The sequence below is a fragment of the Staurois parvus genome, unplaced genomic scaffold (genome assembly GCF_062004578.1).
Source record: "Staurois parvus isolate SC_StPar_1 unplaced genomic scaffold, SC_StPar_1.0 ptg000988l, whole genome shotgun sequence".
Taxonomy (NCBI): domain Eukaryota; kingdom Metazoa; phylum Chordata; class Amphibia; order Anura; family Ranidae; genus Staurois; species Staurois parvus.
The window spans coordinates 328,276-349,504 of record NW_028318784.1 but is presented as its reverse complement, the minus strand read 5'-3'; the positions used below and the strand labels follow the sequence as shown (position 1 = coordinate 349,504).

The following is a 21,229-nucleotide window of genomic DNA, read 5'->3' as shown; positions in this document are numbered from 1 at the left end:
TAAAATATAGAGGGTAATAGTATGAAATCATGTTTTAAAATACTGGATAAACCTGGAGTACAAATAGAAAACCATTTAAAGTGGGCTATTATTGCACAAGCTTTCTGCAAATATTCTACAATACAAGAACGGAAGAATAGAAGTAATTCTTGGTAAGTGTCTGAGCACAATGAGAGGTCAGCCAGGAAAACCAGTTCAGGTCTGACAAACAGATGTTCCTGGGGCAAATATAATTCACTACAAGACCACAAAGCAGCTCGAGCTACTGGAAGGCGGCCAGAACAGTACGATTTAAAGATATCAGCAAAGTAACTGGGAAGTCCCATAGCAGCACCTGCATCAGCTACTCATACCACTTATATATAGACAAATTGAAACATACGGGCCAGCAGCTGCTAAGGTATGAGTGTGATGCTAGTCCTGCTGATAAAGCCAACAACTTCACTTCTTGTGGTGCTCTACAGTACGTGAAGACTTGTTCCACAGCCACTTGAAAAATAAAGGTTTCTTCTCTCAAATTGGCATAGATGTTTTATGTTTTAGTCTTTTATATTCACAATATTGTTGTGCAAAAACATTGTGAACATAGGTTACATCATCTTTGGTGTTTTTGAGTGCAGCAGTAAGAACATTTTATGGCGATTGATTCTGGCACCAAGCACAATTTTTTCCTTTTATATGTTATTCTTTTAACCTGCATTATTTGATAGCTGCATTGTACATGGTTGTCTATTTTTCTGAACACAGCAACCCAATACAGCTACAGCAATTTTGCCAATGGTCATACACTGCAGAATCCAAATGTTTAAAGCTGGTAGATTTGGAAGGTTAGGTTAAGTGAAAACGTACTTATTTTTATATTTTATAATTTTAAGTGTAAAAGATTTTGAACCTTGAAAGTGTTACGCAAGTTGTATAATCAAACTGTCAAATTCCAATGAAACACACAAGAAAGTAGAACGTCTAATTAACAGTATGTATGAGGGCTATAACATTGAGATTGGGAGTACTCACCCTTTATGAAATAAAAACATGGTTTTCATATATTTTTTTTTTTTTTTACATAGCCATCCAGAGCAAATAAATAAAACATTTCATGCCACTCTTCCACAAGGTGCAGATCTCACTAAAGAGCTCACACAAACATTTGCATTCGGAACTATATGAGAGTCTAAATTACAAATTGGGCAATTTTTATATTTCGATTAAGCACACATAAAAAACTGAAAGATGGTGGAAAAAAAAGTTTTAATTTCTGAACAAAAAAAGTAAAAAAAAAAAATTGAAGAGAAAAACAAAGTGTTATCTGAGTTATACAGCAGGCTCAGGCTGTGTATTCTGCTTCTCTGTGACCTGTGGGAAAGAAAATATAATTGTAAACATACTTTAGCAACTAAAATGATAAAGTGCTAATTATACATTCATGCCATGAACTATATGATCAAGCTGTCTGCCAAGGAATTTGTGCGGGGCTGCCGAGGACGCAAGGGGCTGATATTTATTTAAATGTAACAAAATTTGGCATTCGTGGAAATGTGTTTATGAACACCCCATCCACCAGCCCAATTATAATATGATTCTTGCTCCAGCAGCCTCAGAATAGTTTTTTCTTTTAAATCATATATTATGTCTAATTCACTGCTGAATGTTACAGAGACCTCCACATCTTAACACCTGCCTCACTGAACAGGTGTCATGTTATTGAAAAGAAGCTGACACTTTGTATTAGCCTTGATTTAGGATAGGTTCACATTTATGCAGACTGCGGTAATGCATTTTCTAGGTGCATTTTGCATTTTTTTACACCTGTTTTTGATGCTTTTTTTTGCATTTTGTACAACTTTAGCTGGTTATCAAAATACTCCCAATCCCAAAAAAAAATCCATACCAGACCCTTATTTGAACATGCAGGTCATGAAAGGGGGATGGGGGTAGTGAGCGAGCAACCTCCCCTCCTGAACCATACCAGGCCACATGCCCTCAACATGAAGGGGTGCCGCCCCCCCACATTCTCCGCTCCAGCACCTTGTCCCCACATCGATGACAAGGGCTTCTTCCCCACAACCCTAGGGGGCCCCCCAGATCTCACCCGTGTAAAACGAAAATATTTCACCAGAAGTAGAGCCAACATCAATCAAGATGAACGCTGCTGCGGACAAGCAAAAAAAATTTTAAAAAACCCTCTGCTCCCGATTAAGTCTTCTGCTGCCTGCCAGATTTTTTTTTTTTTTATTAATTTTGACATGCTTAAAATCCATTCTATGAAGCAGTCCCCCCCAGCCCCCCTTATACTTGCCTGTGCCCCATTGCAATCCAGGGATGTGCACAAAAACCTTGGCTGTCCCAGGTCTCTGCCTCCTCATTGGCTGAGACAGCACCAGGAGCCACTGGCTCCTGCTGCTGTCAATCACAGCCAGCGAGCCAATGAGGAGGCAGAGGGGATGGGGCTGAGCTGTGGTTCCGTGTGTGAATGGACACACAGAGCAGTGGCTCGGGAGCACGCCTGCTCAGGTGCCACAATAGCAAGCTGCTTGCTATGAGGGCACTAGGCAGGAGAGAGGGGCCAGGAGTGTTGGCGCGGGACCCAAGAAGAAGAAGATCCGGGCTGCTTTGTTGCACAGAGCAGGTAAGTATAACATGTTTGATTCAGACAGGTTGGTGCATTTATCTTCCAGCTCTCCATATACTACAGCCAGCCATAGACGAATCAAATCTTATATATAACCAGTCTGTTAGATTTTTTTTTTTACACGCAATTACTGCTGGCAGCTATAGCCATCAAATCTTTCAGAAGACTACAGGATCAGCACACTGGCCTGCAAGTCATCGGGCCTCGCTGCCTGCACCCAGAAGAGGCAGCCAGCTAAAAAGGACCAAGTTGGTGGCACAGGACCCATTGTATGGCACATGATTAGTGGATGGCAGTGGGACAACACAGGATTCACTGCGCAGGGGAGTATGTGTTTTGCAGAGAACCCAGAAACAGTTAAGTTTAGTAGTGCTTTAAACAGTTTGGCCAGATCCAAAGACTTGCACTGAAAGAGAGTGTAGTAAGAAGCACAATATCTATACATAATAGGCAAACATGTCTGCCTCAAGAACATTCAATTATAAGACACATTTTCTTAGGTACACCTAAGAAAATAGTACCAGGCAAAGACTTTTCTTTCCTTTACCTTGAAGAACAGCATGATCTTTATAATGTGGGTTTGACAAAGTTCATCTCAACAGGTTCCTGCATACTTGTCAGCCATATTGTCTTGCTGCAAAACTCCAAGTACATTTCATGCTAAAGCACTCAATTCTTAATGTACAGTATATACCAAAATCTGCATGTTGCAAAAGAAATATAAAAAAAAGTTGCCTGGTCTGACCAACCAGTCAAACGTGGATTTCCAATACTGCATCGAGACAGGATTATGCAAACTATTGTTGTAAAGCATTGCTATTTCTAAATTTACTGACTCCTTAAACCGTATGGAAACCCTAAAATGATTTATATATATATATATATATATATATATATATATACACACACACCCCAGCCACTTTATTCAAGTTCTACCTGAAAAGTAGCTCATGTACTTTTTTGAGCGACAGATGTTTTTTTACAAGCGGCAACGCTCAGCTGTGTACAGGGAGTTTTGAAAAAATAAATAGGCTTATGCTTGTTGAGCATTTTTGAGCTTCAAGCTCCAAGATGTTCAAGTGTGAACTGGGCCTCAGAGCTACAAAGGAAGTAGGCGCTGGAAGACTTCTCTGTCAGAAGACATGATCGCAGAGCAGGTAGCTGTATAATGCCCAACATCACACATAAGCAAACGGTGTTCTCAGATCACCAGATAACTGACAAAAGAGTGGGTAGATCGATACCTCCCAGATAAGTCTGGATGAAAAAACTTAAAAAACTGAACTCCAGGATATGCAAATATTGCTAAAGACAAGATCCATGCACATTCATCGGCCACTTAATAGGTACTCTTGTTCAATTGCTTGGTAACACAAATTGCTATTCAGCCAATCACATGGCAGCAACAAAATGCATTTAGGCATCTAGACGTGGTGAAAACGACTTGCTGAAGCTCAAACCAAGCATCAGAATGGGAGAGAAAAGGGATTTAAGTGACTCCGAACATGGCATGGTTGTTGGTGCCAGACGGATTGGTCAGAGCATTTAAAAAACTGCTGATCTACTGGGATTTTCACACATCTAGGGTTTAAAGAAAATGGACCAAAAAAGAGAAAATATCCAGGGAGCGGCAGTTGAATGGACAAAAAAACATTTGTTGATGTTGAGCTCAGGAAAATGGGCAGACTGGTTGCTGCGACATTCAGATGGTAGGGTCAGAATTTGGTGTAAACAACATGAAAGCATGGATCCATCATGCCTTGCATCAACGGTTCAGGCTGGTGGTGTAATGGTGTAGAGGATATTTTCTTGGCACTGGCAAGGCGTACCTAATAAAGTGGCCAGTGAGTGTGTGTATAATATAAATATATATATATATATATATATATATATATATATATATATATATATAGTGTATATATATTTATATATTTTATAACATGCACCTGTGCATCTAGATTGCCTAGTCTTTTCTATTATTGCTCCTCAGCTGAACTATAGGCAGCTGTGTCAAGTTACCAAGGGGGTTATTTACTAAACTGGAGAGTGCAAAGTCTGGTGCAGCTCTGCATGGAAACCAATCAGCTTCCAAGTTTTATTGCCAAATTTAAATTTAACAAGCTGAAGTTAGAAGCTGTTACGTACTCGCTAGCGGTAGCTCTATGGATCCACAGTCCGGGATTCCCCAGGGCGCGGAGTCTAAGCCCCAGTTTGCTTGTTCACCAGAGCCCCTGATGGTGGGGATGGACTTAGAGCAGGCTGAGACCCGGTCGTTGCCTCCGGTTACACCCAACTGTAGTAGAGAGGACCACTAGCGGGAAGTAGCTGAGTAAGAGCCTGATGTGAAGAGGCAGGGCAGACCTGAGCGGTAAACGGATGGATCCGTGCAGTATGGATGGATGGGGACACACCGTGAAGCAAGTAGTGGAGTCAGACAGGCTGGGTCGGTAACTGTGGAGGCAGAATGGAACAGAGCAGCAGGCAAAGGACAGTCGGGTCACAGGCCAAGTTCAGCAACAGGAGTTTAGATGATCAGGAGCAGGCAGAAGAGTGGTCAAAAGCAAACCAGGGGTCAGGGCAGGAGACAGTCAGCAGTAATCAGGATCAGGCTGGGTTCGGCAACAAGGTACACTCACAGGATCAGAACACAAGCAGAGGATCAACACCATACGGCAACTTGCACATTGCAATGGCCAGTTTAAATAGCCCACCCGGCGCCATCAGGTGCGCCTGGGCCCTATTGCCCGCCTGCATGTCTTGTCGGGATCCTACGCATGCGCAGATTCGTGCGCTGCAGCGATCTTCTCGTTCCCTGACAGAAGCTGCACGAGATTCTGAGTGCACCAGTTGTAGTACATTTACCTCCATGGTCTTATAGTGCGTACACATCATCCCACTGGTCTATTTGAAAGTTGAGAGCTAGTGTTGACCTGCTGCTATGGCTTCTGACCTACCCACTGAGCAGGACATGCACAGGTCTGAGAAATCCAGGAGGGATACAAGCCTGCTCAATTAAGTTGGAATTAAAATGTATTGGGGGATGATTTCGCACCTTTGGTGTCACAGACCATTGTTTTATGATTAGAGTGTGATCTGCATTTTTTTTTTACAAAACCTGATGCATTATATCCACATTAACAAGCCACACTGTTCTCTGACCACACTGTTCTAAAAACAGTCCGGGCAGGTATTTATTTCTTACATCTCTAAAGAGTATATACACTGTTCAAAAAAATTAAAGGAACACTTTGAAAACACATCAGATCTCAATGGGGGAAAAATATTGTGCTGGATATCTATACTGATATGGACTGGGTAATGTGTTAGGAACGTAAGGATGCCCCACCGTTTGATGGAAATGAAAATTATCAACCTACAGAGGACTGAATTCAAAGACACCCCGAAAATCAAAGTGAAAAATAAAATGGTACTCGGTAGTTTGTATGGCCCCCCACATGCTTGTATGCATACCTGACAACGTTGGGGCATGCTTCTAATGAGACGACGAATGGTGTCCTGGGGTATTTCCTCCCAGATCTGGACCAGGGCTTCACTGAGATCCTGGACAGTCTGAGGTGCAACCTGGCAGCGTTGGATAGACCAAAACATGATATCCCAGAGGTGTTCGATTGGATTTAGGTCAGGCGAGTGTGGGGGACATTTAATGGTATCAATTCCTTCATCCTCCAGGAACTGCCTGCATACTCTCGCCACATTAAGCCGGGCATGGTCGTGCGCCAGGAGGAACCCAGGACCGACTGCACCAACGTAGGGTCTGACAATGGGTCCAAGGATTTCATCCCAAAACCTAATGGAAGTCAGGGTGGCATTGTCTAGCCTGTAGAGGTCTGTGTGTCCCTCCATGGATATGCCTCCCCAGACCATCACTGACCCACCTCCGAAACGGTCATGCTGAACGATGTTACAGGCAGCATAATGTTCTCCATGCCTTCTCCAGACCCTCTCACGTCTGTCACATGTGCTCAGGGTGAACCTGCCTCCATCTGTGAAAAGCACAGGGTGCCAGTGGCTGACCTGCCAATTCTGGTGTTCAGTGGCAAATGCCAATCGAACTCTATGGTGCGGAGCAGTGAGCACAGGGCCCAACAGAGGACATCGGGCACTCAGACCACCCTCCTGAAGTCTGTTTCTGATTGTTTGATCAGAGACATTCACACCAGTGGCCTGCTGGATGTCATTTTGTAGGGCCCTGGCAGTGCTCATCCTGTTCCTCCTTGCACAAAGGAGCAGATACCGGTCCTGCTGATGGGTTAAGGACCTTCTACGAGCCTGTCCAGCTCTCCTAGAGTAACTGCCTGTCTCCTGGAATCTCCCCCATGCTCTTAAGACTGTGCTGGGAGACACAGCACACTTTATGGCAATGGCATGTATTGATGTGCCAACCTGGAGGAGTTGGACTGCCTGTGCAACTTCTGTAGGGTCCAGGTATCGCCTCATGCTACTAGTAGTGACAGTGACCCTAACCAAACACAAAACTAGTGAAAAAAGTCAGAATTGATGAGTAGGGAAAAAAATGTCAGTGGCCTCCACCTGTAATACCATTCCTGTTTTGGGGGTAGTCTCGCTGTTGCCCATCTAGTGCACCTGTTAATTTCATTGACTTGATGCTATACTGTAATTAAAAAGTGTTTCTTGAATGTTTTTGAGCAGTATATATATATATATCCCACCAGATGGTCTGCACTTTCTAATATGCTTGAACCTCCATATCTGGCAATAAGCTTCATGGTATGATGAAAGTTGCTTAGATCAAAAGCTCCACTCCTTTGTATAGTAAAGACACTGGGATCTCTTAAAAATGTCTGCAGGCTTTATTACATGAGTTAGGTTTCAGCCACAATAACTGTCTGGATTTACATTAGCCAGCAGGTGTAACTAATAAAGTCTGGATGGGCAGAATTTTTATATATACAGTATATAGGCAAAGACAACAATATTACAGCCTCGACTGTCATCAGAAAGAATGTATAGTTTTTCCAGTGATTTTTTTTTTATATGTACACGAATAAAAGAGTTCAGCTTGATTTAAATTCCTGTAACAACCGAATCACTGAAAGAAATGCACTCCCTATGTGGCTAATATTTGATCTCAACAGCTGTTAAAAAGCTAACCATAATGGCTGCAGTAGCTAATGTACCTGTCTCTAGGGCTAATCTACAAACTTCTACTTTTAACACAACAAAAAATTATGGTAGATTAAATGTTTAAAAAAGTCCAATAAAAGTCCCATCAAAATTACATCAAAGTAAAAATTAAAAACATAACTCAAAATATGTGCTCAATGAAAATACTTTGAAACATGTTTTGGGTCCAATCTAGATTTACAGAATGCATATTTTAAAGGGAACCTGTGCTTTGCCTATGTCCCAGTGCTAATAAATATTATATGTTAGTTTGTATCAAACCCTTCTTTCTGGACTGCTTGGTTTGCATGTAAATGTGGAGAAAAATAGGCACGTGAAATAAATAAAATAGGGATTTCTATTCTGAATACCATTATTACAAATATTAACCCTATATAGTTACCAGATGACAATATTTTTGCTATAGTGGGCCCTTAAAGCTGAACTCCAGGCAAGCTGCTAGTTACACAGAACAAACTACAAATATGAAAGCTGCTTTACCTGCAAAATGATTCTATTTATGCCTATCCAGATCTGAGATTTACAGAGCTCTGCTACACAGCACATCTCTCTGGCAGGGCAGGAGGTTGGATTTTGATTTGCTGCAATTAGGCAATACTTTCAGGTTTTGTTCCCCAGCCTGTGACTGAAAGATAAAGGAAAAGCAGCAGACTTATGAGCTCATCTCTGCTCTCTACACCTAGCAACATATTCCTTGTTAGCACCTCAACATAATTGATTGGTTCCTTGGTCTGCTTCTCCCTGTCCCAGTCAGAGCTGTGCAGTACAGGGAGAGCTGAGCTCCACCCAAAAGGTGAAGTTTCGCTTGTCCCCTGCTCCACGTTAAGGATTAAAACCTTTGGGGAGTGGGTGCCAGATTTTGACATGTACCCGCTCCCACTTCTACTGCAAAAACATGGGGAAACATGACAGGTCCCAGGAGACTACGGGACTATTTACAAGGCACGGCACTACTCGCACATGTGCAGTGGGCACCCGGCTGTGAAGCCGCAAGCTGTCACAGTCGGGTGCCCACACTTGGGGAGAGAGGACGGCCAGCTGCGGTGAGGACACTGCTGGATCAAGGGACAGATGAGTGTCTGTTTTTTAAAAGTCAGCAGTTACAGGTTTTTGTAGCTGCTGACTTTTTTAGATTTTGACTGGACCTCCACTTTAAAGAGGCATATACAGTTGTGTTCAAAATAATAGCAGTGTTGAAAAAAGTGAATAAAGCTCAAAATCCTTCTAATAGCTTTTATTTCCATACACAAAAAAGCATTGGGAACACTACACATTCTATTCCAAATCAAAACATGAAGAAAAATAGATCAAATTTGTGTTGTTCCTCTAAAAAAAAAAAAAAAAAAAAAAAAAAAAAAAAATCGAAGAAAAGTGAATATTAGACTGTTCAAAAAAATAGCAGTGTTTGTATTCTTCTTTACAAACTCAAACATTCACTATATAAACTGAAAAATGTTTGAAGATTTTGCTTTCCTTTGAATCACTGCTGTACATCTGTGTTGCATGGAGTCAACCAACTTCTGGCACCTGTGAACAGGTATTCCAGCCCAGGATGATTGGACTACATTCCACAGTTCTTCTCTATTTCTTGGTTTTGTCTCATAAACTGCATTTTTGATGTTACCCACAAGTTTTCTATTGGATTAAGATCCGGGGATTGGGCTGGCCACTCCATAACGTCAATCTTGTTGGTCTGGAACCAAGATGTTGCACGTTTACCGGTGTGTTTGGGGTCGTTGTCTTGTTGGAACACTCATTTCAAGGGCATTTCCTCTTCAGCATAAGGCAGCATGACCTCTTCAAGTATTCTGATGTATTCAAACTGATCCATGATCCCTGGCATGCGATAAATAGGCCCAACACCGTAGTATGAGAAATATCCCCATATCATGATGCTTGCACCACCATGCTTCACTGTCTTCACAATGTACTGTGGCTTGAATTCAGTGTTTGGGGGTCATCTGACAAACTGTCTCCGGCCACTAGACCCAAAAAGAACAATCTTACTTTCATCAGTCCACAAAATGTTGCGCCATTTCTCTTTAGGCCAGTCAGTGTGCTCTTTGGCAAATTGTAACCTCTTCAGCACATGTCTTTTTTTCAACAGTGGGACTTTGCGGGGGCTTCTTGCAGATAGCTTGGCTTCACATAGGCGTCTTCTAATTGTAACAGTACTCACAGGGAACTTTACACCTTCTTTGATCTTCCTGGAGCCGATTGCTGGCTGAGTCCTTGCCATTTTGGCTATCCTTCTATCCATTCGAATGGTAGTTTCTCGCTTTCTTCCACGCCTTTCAGGTTTTGGTTGCCATTTTAAAACATTTGCGATCATTTTAGCCGAGCAGCCTATCATTTTCTGCACTTCTTTATGTTTTCCCCTCTCCAATCAACTTTTTAATCAAGGTGCACTGTTCTTCTGAACAATGTCTGGAACGACACATTTTCTTCAGAATTTCAGAGAGAAATGCACTGTAACCAGCATGTACATTTGCTGCCTTCCTTCCTTAAATAAGGGCAATAATTGCCACCTGTTTTTCAAAGAATGAATGACCTCACTAATAGAACTCCACACTGCTATTATTTTGAACATGCCCCTTTCAATTAGTGATTCAATTACACAGAATCAGCAGCATGCATGTCATGACTGTTAGGTCTGTTGGATTTCTATTACTCTACTACACCTGCTAGTAAATTATTTGCCATGTAGAAATATCATTTCTACCAAAAACAGTGATTGATCAGGTTAGTGATGTCTGACTGCTATTATTTTGAACACAACTGTACCTAGTAAAATTCAGGTACTGCTTTTTTAAAATATTGCCTCCTCACTGCTCTTACACTCATTGTATACAGTTTGTAAGAAATTCCAGTGAAAATATTTTTTTTCATCACGTAAAGCTCCAGCAGCGGTGCCTGTCTGTGCAGACCTGTCAAGGTTTCTGAATCTTTAGAGCAGCAGCAAAGTCCATTGTTCTAAAATATTCCTGGCGCTCAGAGTTATTGCCCACAAGCCATTTGTCAACAGATACCAGAGCTTTGCAGTTGCTTAACTGCCCAAAAGAAAAAGGTATCTCCATTGAGATTTCTTACAAACTCCATACAGCAAGTATAAGCGCAGTGGGGAGGCAATGTTTAAAAGGCTAATTATTTTAGCCTTTCCTTCTACTTTAATGATGCATCAAGGAATACCAAGCAGCATTAACTTGTACATTACATCTACCCAGAGTTCATCTTTAAATTCTCCCAAAAAAGCTTAATTCTTTGCAAAAACTTACTGAACCTAACACAGTTCAAATTAACCTTTACAAGCTAAGTTTAAATCAATGTCATATTCTACTTCCCACCAAAATTTTAACACATGAAAATCAGAACAGGTTGAGGCTGTTCTATAGCAAGTAGAATTCTCAGTTACCAGGAAAATCCTGTAACTGCCAATGAGGTCAGAGAGAGAAGGATGAGTAATGGAGCAGAAGTATGTCAGTGATATGCTCTGTGTCCTGCTCCTTTCATTCCAATTTGGTTCTTGCAGAGAAAACATCCTCTAGAGGAACGCAAAATGTTTGTTTTATTTTTTTTCTATTTCAGTTTAATTGTTAAGGGCTTGTTTGTGGGGTCATTTAGAACTCCCGGGGCTGTTTCAATCCCTTGAAGGCTGATGTCTAATGGGTGATCTAAACATCAGAACATCTCAAAGGATAACTAAACTTTTGAGAAAAACTGTAGCCTTGCTGTACAAAGTTGCATTAAAGCAGAACTATAATTTGAGACCTTTTAATAATAATGTGTGTTTCGTATGGCTCACGCAGTGCAGGGCTGTCGCAGTATTTACATGCTCTGGTGCCCTGTGTGTTGTCAATAAGCCCAGCCACAGTAAGAAAATGTACTTCAAGATATAGACAGGGGTGCAGGATCTCTGTCTGGTCCACTTACAGTAAATAATGGTCAACCTGATACAGATTATTTAATAAGTCTACCATTTCTCTGACCACCCGTACCTGTACACATATACAGAGCTCTGAAGGATGTAGTGCAAAGCACACCATTCTTGCCCAATATACGAACACATTGCATTCCTATTGCAGGGTTGACATTTTAGCTAAAAGTGGGAAAGTGGGAGAGTGTGAGTGTGAGTGTGAGTGTGTGTGTGTGTGTGCGTGTGTGTGCGTGTGTGTGCGTGTGTGTGCGTGTGTGTGCGTGTGTGTGCGTGCGTGTGTGCGTGCGTGTGTGTGTGCGTGTGTGTGTGCGTGTGTGTGTGTGTTGAGGAAAATAATTATTTGATCCCCTGCAGATTTTGTAAGTTTGCCCACTTACAAAGAAATTAAGGGTCTATATTTTTTTTTTTTTAATCATAGGTGTATTTTAAATGATAGAGACAGAATATCAACCAAAAAACAGAAAAAACACAATAAAAACTGAGCTGCGGATCAGTGAGTAAAGTAAGTATTTGATCCCCTACCAACCAACAATACTTCTGGCTCCCACAGGCTGACTATGTCCTGTCAAATTAAGAAGGTGCTCCTAATGACAACTCATTATGTGTATGAAAGACCTGTCCATAGAATCTCTTTCTTTGGCACCCCCATGGGCAAGACCAAAGAGCTGTAAAGGACATCAGAGACAAGAATGTAGACCTCTTGTAGCTGGAATGGGCTACAAGACCGTCAGCAAGAAGACAACTGTTGGAGCGAATATTCGCAAATGGAAGAAAAACAAAATAACCATCAATCACCCTTGGTCTGGAGCTCCATGCAAGATTTTTCCTCATGGGGTAAGGATGATCATCAAAAAAGTGGGGAAGCAGCCCAGAAATACACAGGAGGAGCTTGTGAATGATCTCAAGGCAGTTGGTGACCACAGTCACCAAACAAACCATTAGTAACATAATACGCCACCATTGATTGAAATCCTGTGGCATCCAGAAGGTCCCCCTCTTCAAGAAGGCACATGCACAGGCCCGTCTGAAGTTTGCCAATGAACATCTAAGTGATTCAGAGAAGGATTGCGAGAAAGTGCTGTGGTCACATGAGACCAAAATTGAGCTCTTTAGCATTAACTTGACTCGCCGTGTTTGGAGGAAGAAAAATGCAGACCATGACCCTAAGAACACCCTCCCTACAATCAAGCACAGAGGTAGAAACATTATGCTTTGGGGCTGTTTCTCTGCTAAAGGTACAGGCCAACTTAGCTGTATTAAGGGGCCTAATGGACTGCAAAACTCTTTGATGAGAACCTTCTTTATCCCTCAGTCAGAACACTAAAGATGGGTCGTGGATGGGTCTTCCAGCATGATAATGACCCAAAACATACCGCCAAGACAACAAAGGAGTGGCTCAAGAAGTAGCACATTAGGATCACTGAGTGGCCTTGCCAGTCTTCAGACCTTAATTCTATAGAAAATTTATGGGAGGGAGCTGAAACTTTGAGTTGACAAGCAACAGTCAAAAAACCTTAAGGATTTAGAGAAGATCTGTAAAGAAGAGTGGACCAAAATCCTTCCTGAGATGTGTGCAAACCTGGTAACCAACTACAAGAAACGTCTGATCTCTGTGCTTGTCAACAAGGGTTTCTCCACCAAGTACTGAGTCATGTTTTGCTTAGGGATCAAATACTTATTTTCCTCACTGAACTGCAACTCAATTTATAACATTTGTATCATATGTTTTTTCGGTTGATATTCTGTCTCTATCATTTCAAATACACCCATGATAACAATTATAGAACCTTAATTTCTTTGTAAGTGGACACACTTACAAAATCTGCAGGGGATCAAAAATTTATTTTCCCCACTGCGTGTATATATTTATATATATTTGTTTTACAAATAAACATTTTAACTAAAATTAAACTAAAAAAACTGCCTCTGAATGTTAGTCTAAACTGTGCTGCTTACTGTTCTCCTTGCTGGAGAGAAAGCTGTACCTGAAGAGCTTCAGAGCAAGGACCTACTGGCTTCTTCTTCATTCATTACGTGGATCTGTGTTTTTCTCACTTCTCTTGCTGCATCATGAATAAAATCCCCAGACATCATTTCATCAGTCATGAGGGCAACAGCTCTGACACGAGTAAGCAACGCCCTGCTCCTCAACCAAGATGGCTGTCTTTACACAGACACAGCAAACAAATAAGATATGTCCGTCACTAATAGGGAAAAGGGCAGCTGCAGACTGATGACAGGCAATATACATAAACAGGTCCTCATTAATTCATGAAATGGACTCCCAGAGCATTACAGGTTATCTAAAGTGACAGCAGTCAGCTGCAATGAGAATAAGATTGCATCAAGTGCAAACCGATTTTAGCTTAGACATCTGCCCATGTAGACCGCACTAAGGCTGGCCATACATTAAGCAATTTTCTTTCCTTCAATCAAGAGTTGAAGGAAAGAAAACTGCTTGGATTCCCCCATTAACATGGAATCCCTCCCACTGCGTTATTGTATTCTGACAGCAGGAGGTTTCAGAATACAATGATTACTGCTGCCTGTTATAGATGGCGGTAGTAATAGTATGAAAAAAAAAAACCCGACAGGCTGGTTGTACTGAAGTCAATCGATAGATGAATGGATTGAAATTTGGTCAGTTCCTGCTGAATTGGCTGAATTTTGATCTGTCTAGATGGCAAATGCTTGCTCAGGCAGGACGGTACCCTTCTGTGTCCTGTTGTGTATATGCTTTGTTTTGGAGTTTGGAGCTTGTAGCTTGCACCCCTTTATTATTGGATGCACAGTAGCGTATATATTCACACTTCCTAAAGGAATTACTATTAAAGATAAATGTCTAGTTGTTCAGTATGACTCAGTACAATCCCAGTTTATCTTGGGCATAGTCACATTTCTTTTATAGCAGCTTGGAAAGCATCACTGCCTCATAAAAGGTACAACTGATGCAGACTGACAGGCCTTGCTCAGCTCAATCACGTCTTGTTTACAGACATGGCGATTCTTGTAGTATTTCTGCCTTCTAGCTATTGTACAGGGATTCTGCAGTCTGAAATGTAATTGAGACTCACTGAAGAAAACACAGCACAGAATCATTTACTGGCTGAATCCAACCTTCTGATGCCAATTACAGAACTGTACTGACATCTGTCATTCATGGGCCAAGTCATAATAATCAACATTTGTGTAACCATTGATCTGACAAAATTAGAAATGGTTATGCCCTTGGAAGTGGGGTTGCATAATGGCCCATAGAAAGGAGTGTAAACTTTATGCTTTCAGACCGAAAGGCTGATTTCACTGTGTATGGGTCAGAGATACACTATAATGTTTATTTCTATCATATTCTGCAGACTACTCAATGTACTTTATAACAGTTTTGATTGGCTGCCTCTGGCTTTTGACACAAAAGGTGGTCTTCTCAGGTCTGTAAACTAAGTGAATCTCAGTCTCATAGCCCCTGTTTGTTTTTCTAATATTGCATGACCTGGCTCCAGCACCCCAAGCAAAAGACAGCAAAGGACGACTTGAGTATAACCCTATATCTGCTTAGGATTCCAGGTCCTGTGTGATCCCCCTTATAAAGATGCTGGGATCTGCCACATTTTTCTGTAAGGTCTTCACCAGTGTTCTGGGCTCTTTGGGTTCTTGCCTTGCTTAAGTTTTCTACTCTTCACTGTGCTACCTATCCAACTGTCCCAACCTCAGACTGCAATTGTGACTCTTGTTATCTCTTTTACTAACATGGAGTGTTTGTTAATGACTGATGACCAAAGAACTGTAAATACAAGCAGCCTGGTCATCAGCCTGTGCATTAAAGTAACCTTTCCTATCCTCAGGGCTGCTTTCTGTTTGGTGCTCCCAACTTGCTCCACTAAGAATCTATACTGTGTCTACCTTCATGTGTCCTTTTGTCAGACAGAAAAGCAAGGGCTGTCACATGCCACTTTTCAAAACAAACACCAGATAAATGGCTGTATGCCTCCCCGAGACCACTAATTAAACATATTCGAGGTCTAAATGAAAATCTGTCCTCCTCTGTCTCCAGAATTAAGTGCTACTAAGAGAACATTTGTGTGAAATTCCTGGTGTACCTACCAGTCCCTCTGCTTTCCTATTAAAAACTCAACACTAGGCATGAAAACACAGCATGGTCAGTTTTCTAGCTATGCAGGGAACTCAGCCTGCTCTCCTCCAAATGTATTGCTGTTTCTCCTCCCCCGGACAGCTGAGAACAGAGGGTGCAGTTGTGTTCAAAATAATAGCAGTGTGTTGAAAAAAGTGAATAAAGCTCAAAATCCTTCTAATAGCTTTTATTTCCATACAAATGCATTGGGAACACTACACATTCTATTCCAAATCAAAACATGAAGAAAAATATATAAAATTTGTGTTGTTCCTCTAAAAATTGAAGAAAAGTGAATATTACTGTTCAAAAAAATAGCAGTGTTTGTATTCTTCTTTACAAACTCAAACATTCACTATATAAACTGAAAAATGTTTGAAGATTTTGCTTTCCTTTGAATCAATTAATATTTAGTTGTATAACCACTGTTTCTGAGAACTGCTGTACATCTGTGTTGCATGGAGTCAACCAACTTCTGGCACCTGTGAACAGGTATTCCAGACCAGGATGATTGGACTACATTCCACAGTTCTTCTCTATTGCTTGGTTTTGCCTCAAAAACTGCATTTTTGACGTCACCCCACAAGTTTTCTATTAGATTAAAATCCAGGGATTGGGCTGGCCACTCCATAACGTCAATCTTGTTGGTCTGGAACCAAGATGTTGCACGTTTACTGGTGGCTTGAATTCAGTGTTTGGGGGTCGTCTGACAAACTGTCTCCGGCCACTAGACCCAAAAAGAACAATCTTACTTTCATCAGTCCACAAAATGTTGCGCCATTTCTCTTTAGGCCAGTCAATGTGCTCTTTGGCAAATTATAACCTCTTCAGCACGTCTTTTTTTCAACAGTGGGACTTTGAGGGGGCTTCTTGCAGATAGCATGACTTCACATAGGCGTCTTCTAATTGTAACAGTACTCACAGGGAACTTTACACCTTCTTTGATCTTCCTGGAGCTGATTGTTGGCTGAGTCCTTGCCATTTTGGCTATTCTTCTATCCATTCAAATGGTAGTTTTTTGCTTTCTTCCACATCTTTCAGGTTTTGGTTGCCATTTTAAAGCATTTGCAATCATTTTAGCTGAGCAGCTTATCATTTTCTGCACTTCTTTATCTGATTTCCCCTCTCCAATCAACGTTTTAATCAAGGTACGCTGTTCTGTTGAACAATGTCTGGAACGACACATTTTCCTCAGAATTTCAGAGAGAAATGCACTGTAACCAGTATGTACAACATTTGCTGCCTTCCTTCCATAAATAAGGGCAATAATTGCCACCTGTTTTTCAAAGAATGAATGACCTCACTAATAGAACTCCACACTGCTATTATTTTGAACATGCCCCTTTCAATTAGTGATTCAATTACACAGAATCAGCAGCATGCATGTCATGACTGTTGGGTCTGTTGGATTTCTATTACTCTACTACACCTGCTAGTAAATTATTTGCCATGTAGAAATATAATTTCTACCAAAAACAGTGATTGATCAGGTTAGTGATGTCTGACTGCTATTATTTTGAACACAACTGTATGTGATCACTTAAAAAATGGGTAAAAAAAAAAAAAGGCATTTATAACATTTTTATGCCTATACACAAATGTTTTTTGCCTTTCATTTCTATTTTAAACTGAAAGGGTTGTGTTACAAGGTGAGGGTTTACAATCACTTTTAGTTTAATGCTAAAAATCCTTGACTTGTGATAGAAGCCACACTCACCTGTCAACCTTGAATTCAATAAAGAGTTCATTGCTGGCCACTAAGCCACTCTCACTGGTAAGGTGGACATCAGGTAGATGAGGCTTATTTTTAAGGAAGGGCAAAAATTTTAATGACTTAGTGCCAAGTTGAAATCCCCAGATCGCCATGAAGTGGTAAAGCAGCCTTAGACAGGTAACAGAAGAGACTTTTCTGGACAAAAATGATAATCAGTATTATGTGGTGCTTGCTCTTAGGGGCAGCACTTTTAGTTTAGCTACACTACTTACAGCAAAGGCAGTATGGGGGTATGGTTGTTCTAAAAAAAAAAAGTAGAAGCATCTTAGCAAATGACTAGAATATCCTAATAAAGTGATTTTTACATTTTCACTAGTGAAAAAGGTTAAAATAGACCTTGCATTGACATTCAAAGTCCAGCTATTTTGCAGGGAACCCACCCTATGTAAATTGGCAAGCAAAAAAAAAAAAATCTGCACTGCACACATTTGAAAGCTCATAGAAGTTTGGATTTTTAGATTTCTCAAGGATGGGTCACAAAAAAAAAAAAAGTACAAATATCCTTTAATCTCAACTTCGTGAGACGTTGACTTCTCGTGTACAGCCTGAGCCTAGGATCCAGGTTTTATGCAGAAAAAGGGACTGGTATAAACACAAGTACAGTTGTCAGTAGTATTAGTTTACACATGGTGAACATGACAGGTTCTCTTTCATTTAAACATGACCTTAAGATGCTTTATTGTAGGTCCTCATATGCCTCTGTCAAGGCTACTGTCTCTTGATTACCATGCTATGTGCATATAATTAAACACAAACATCCTCCACATTTTTCTGCATAAACATTAGGTTGCTATGAGCTGCACTGTTCATGACTGACAGTTACAATCAACGCAACATAATTTCACTACACATCAGGACTTTTTCCTGCATAGGTCTTCCACAATTCCCAGTATATTTTGAATAAGTGTGAATAATCATTAAAGCCAGAGATAGAGCAGTAATTATGTTTGGCTAAGTACGCAAAGAACTCACAGATGGCATTTTCAGAGCCAGAAAATATGAATATAGGCTTAAAATACCATTAACCAAAAAAGGTGACTACAATTCAACTACGAGCTGTTATTTGGGGTAGCTGTAGAGATTTTATATTTACTTTATTGCTAACTGTCTAATTTTACATGCCACAGGCTGTAAATGTGAGGAATTATCCCACTGCAGTCTGCTTTTGCATATAACAAAATGCACTAAAAGACCTGCAATCTTCTGAGCCATTTTATGAGCCAGTTTTTCCTAATTCTGCTCCACGGAAGTTTATTTCATTAGAATGTTTCATTAATCCTGTGCAGCAAAGGTGTCACAAGAATTCGGTGTACTATATGTGTGCAGTGCATTGTGGGTGAGCTTACCAGCTTCTGGGCCCTTATTCGCAGCTTATTCCAGACTGTGTGATGAGCCTGCAGCAGAATAAAAGTCACAATGAGTCACATTAGATAATTAAAATGCAACAGAAGCCACACACTAAGAAAAACAGTTTAATGTAGATGCTTTAATGGGTCCTTATGTGCAAGAAACTCAATCCAAACTGCTAAATACATAACAGAAACATGTCCACAGCCAGATCCATATAGGGAGACATCTTACAATGCAAGGTATGTGTACTTTGTGTAATCAGGTCTGCCTACAGAGTATCATGTCCACATTCCCTGCAAGGCCTCACTCACAAAGGCGTACTATAGCATACACTCATGGAAGGATCGTGTTGGCCTGCACAAGGGTACACAATGTTCCCATGCAGGTAGTCCCATCCATACCAAATGGGATGCAGCAGTTGCTCCCAATTTGACAGCTGTCCACGTGCACAGCCCCAAGCACTGACAGTGTGCATTCGGGGCCTTGCAGTCTGCACTGTATCTGTGCAGCTGCTGCATCCAACTTGACATGAATGGGACTGCCTGCACAGAGAGGCATGGAACACCTGTACATCCCTGTGCAGGAAAAAGTGACCCTTGCATATGTGTACACTTAGTATGCTCATGGGAACGAGGCTTAAAGGTTTGCACTTCATATATCATGGCTTGGGACAACCAGGAACTGGGATAGTGTGAGCATAAAGCCAAGAGGAAGGGCCAAGAATAAAAATGTAGTCCCTCCTCAGGATAACGTAGGTAGCAATTTCTTCAACTTCAGAAGAATATTTATGGCAATATAAAGTGTAATTTTACTAAGATTGAAGCATCACACTGAAAATGAATCGCCAAGATATAGATTTATTCCAAGGTAAAAGAAACAACATCACAAAGCCCACGTTTCAGGAGTCAGAGAATACCCCCTTCATCAGGGCTTGAAATGAGAGGTAATGGATACTAGATTAAATACAAAATATGCTGTGATTTTTCTTTACCAAATTTTTGTTGAGAAGTAAACTCTTAACAATTGGTTTAAGCTGGGCTGCTTAAACCAAAGTTTAGCTAAAAATAAAAACATAAAAATCAGCAACAGGATCATAACTTAGTTAGTATGATGTGTCCCTTGTGTTGATTCTTCTCCTTTTAGTAGAAATCTTTCTCTGTCCTATGACCTCTTTCCTGGCAAGCCCCCCCCCCCTTTCCATACAAACTTCCAGTGCAGTGGGGGTTAATACGGTGGTAGTCAGGAGCTCTGATCAAGAGAGCTCGACTATGCCCACCCTGTCAGCCAGGCCCACCGTTCATAAAAGCTGTACCAAACCATTTCTATAAATCCAACACACTACTCTCAAAGTACATGTTCCTGAAGAAATGGCTTTGTGTATAAGTGGGTACTGCAGCAACCAACAGCTGTAACCGAAGATAGTCAGAGCAAGAAAACGTCACCAGCACACCATGGATCTCCACAGTGGGTCCAAAGCTTTATTCAGCAATCACACTGTTACAGCAGAAGCTATGTTTTGGAACCTCACAGGACCCCTTCATTAGGCATGTGACAAAGTGTGATAAAGAACAGTAATTATTTAAAGAGCCATTCAACAATCAATGAATAGAAATTGAGCTCAGCCCTGCCCCCCCCCCCCCCCCCGACATCATGATGATGTCATACCTCTGTCATATGCACAACCTTTAGAAAAGTGACATAACAGTTAAGCCCATATACCTACACAGAAGCAAAACATGACAGAGGATCACAGGATCTCTGACAAGGGAGTGGACAGAAGATTGAAAGCACTGTCCCCTCCATTTTAGGAGGGAGGAAGATTTCTACGGAAAGGAGAAGAAGCAACACAATGAACACATCATACTAACTGTAGTTTAGAGATGGATCTCTCCCTACTCCAATTGCTTCACTGCTAAGCCTAGGCAGCTCTCATACTGCAATCACTTGGTTGCCTTCTGGTCTGACTGGTAATATGCGGCTCAGTCGCACAGCAGACATGGAGGATAGACTCTCATAGTTTAGTATTAAAACATTTATTATAAAAACATCCACATAAATAAAATACAGATACCAGCTGGAAAGTGTACGCGATGTCAGCAAGCACAAACTCCACCCAATGTGTGTTTTGTCCTATCAGACATCAGCATGTGCGTCTGGAAGGTACAGGTCATGTAGCCTTTCCAGGGAACAACTGTAAGGCCCTGGCTACATCACCAGTGCCAAGGATGTTTTAGAGATCTGCATGCA

General features: G+C 41.1%; 1 protein-coding gene across 5 annotated transcripts in view; it reads right to left on the bottom strand.

Moving 5' to 3' along the window:
• Window positions 1-1,229: 1,229 nt before the first annotated feature.
• MRPL39 (mitochondrial ribosomal protein L39) overlaps window positions 1,230-21,229 on the bottom strand; it is a 151,525-nt gene continuing 131,525 nt past the window's right edge. Inside the window, exons 9-11 of one of the 5 annotated variants that reach the window (XM_089657367.1) lie at window positions 18,979-19,026; window positions 8,276-8,420; window positions 1,230-1,353 (exon numbers count right to left, since the gene is read on the bottom strand). In XM_089657367.1, coding sequence (XP_089513493.1) covers window positions 8,316-8,420; window positions 18,979-19,026 — 153 coding nt within the window. In that variant the 3' untranslated portion in view covers window positions 1,230-1,353; window positions 8,276-8,315. Of the gene's footprint in view, window positions 1,354-2,119; window positions 2,150-8,275; window positions 8,421-13,793; window positions 13,894-18,978; window positions 19,027-21,229 lie in introns of those variants that run through there. The other 4 variants (XM_089657370.1, XM_089657371.1, XM_089657372.1 and 1 more) reach the window with 4 other exon arrangements.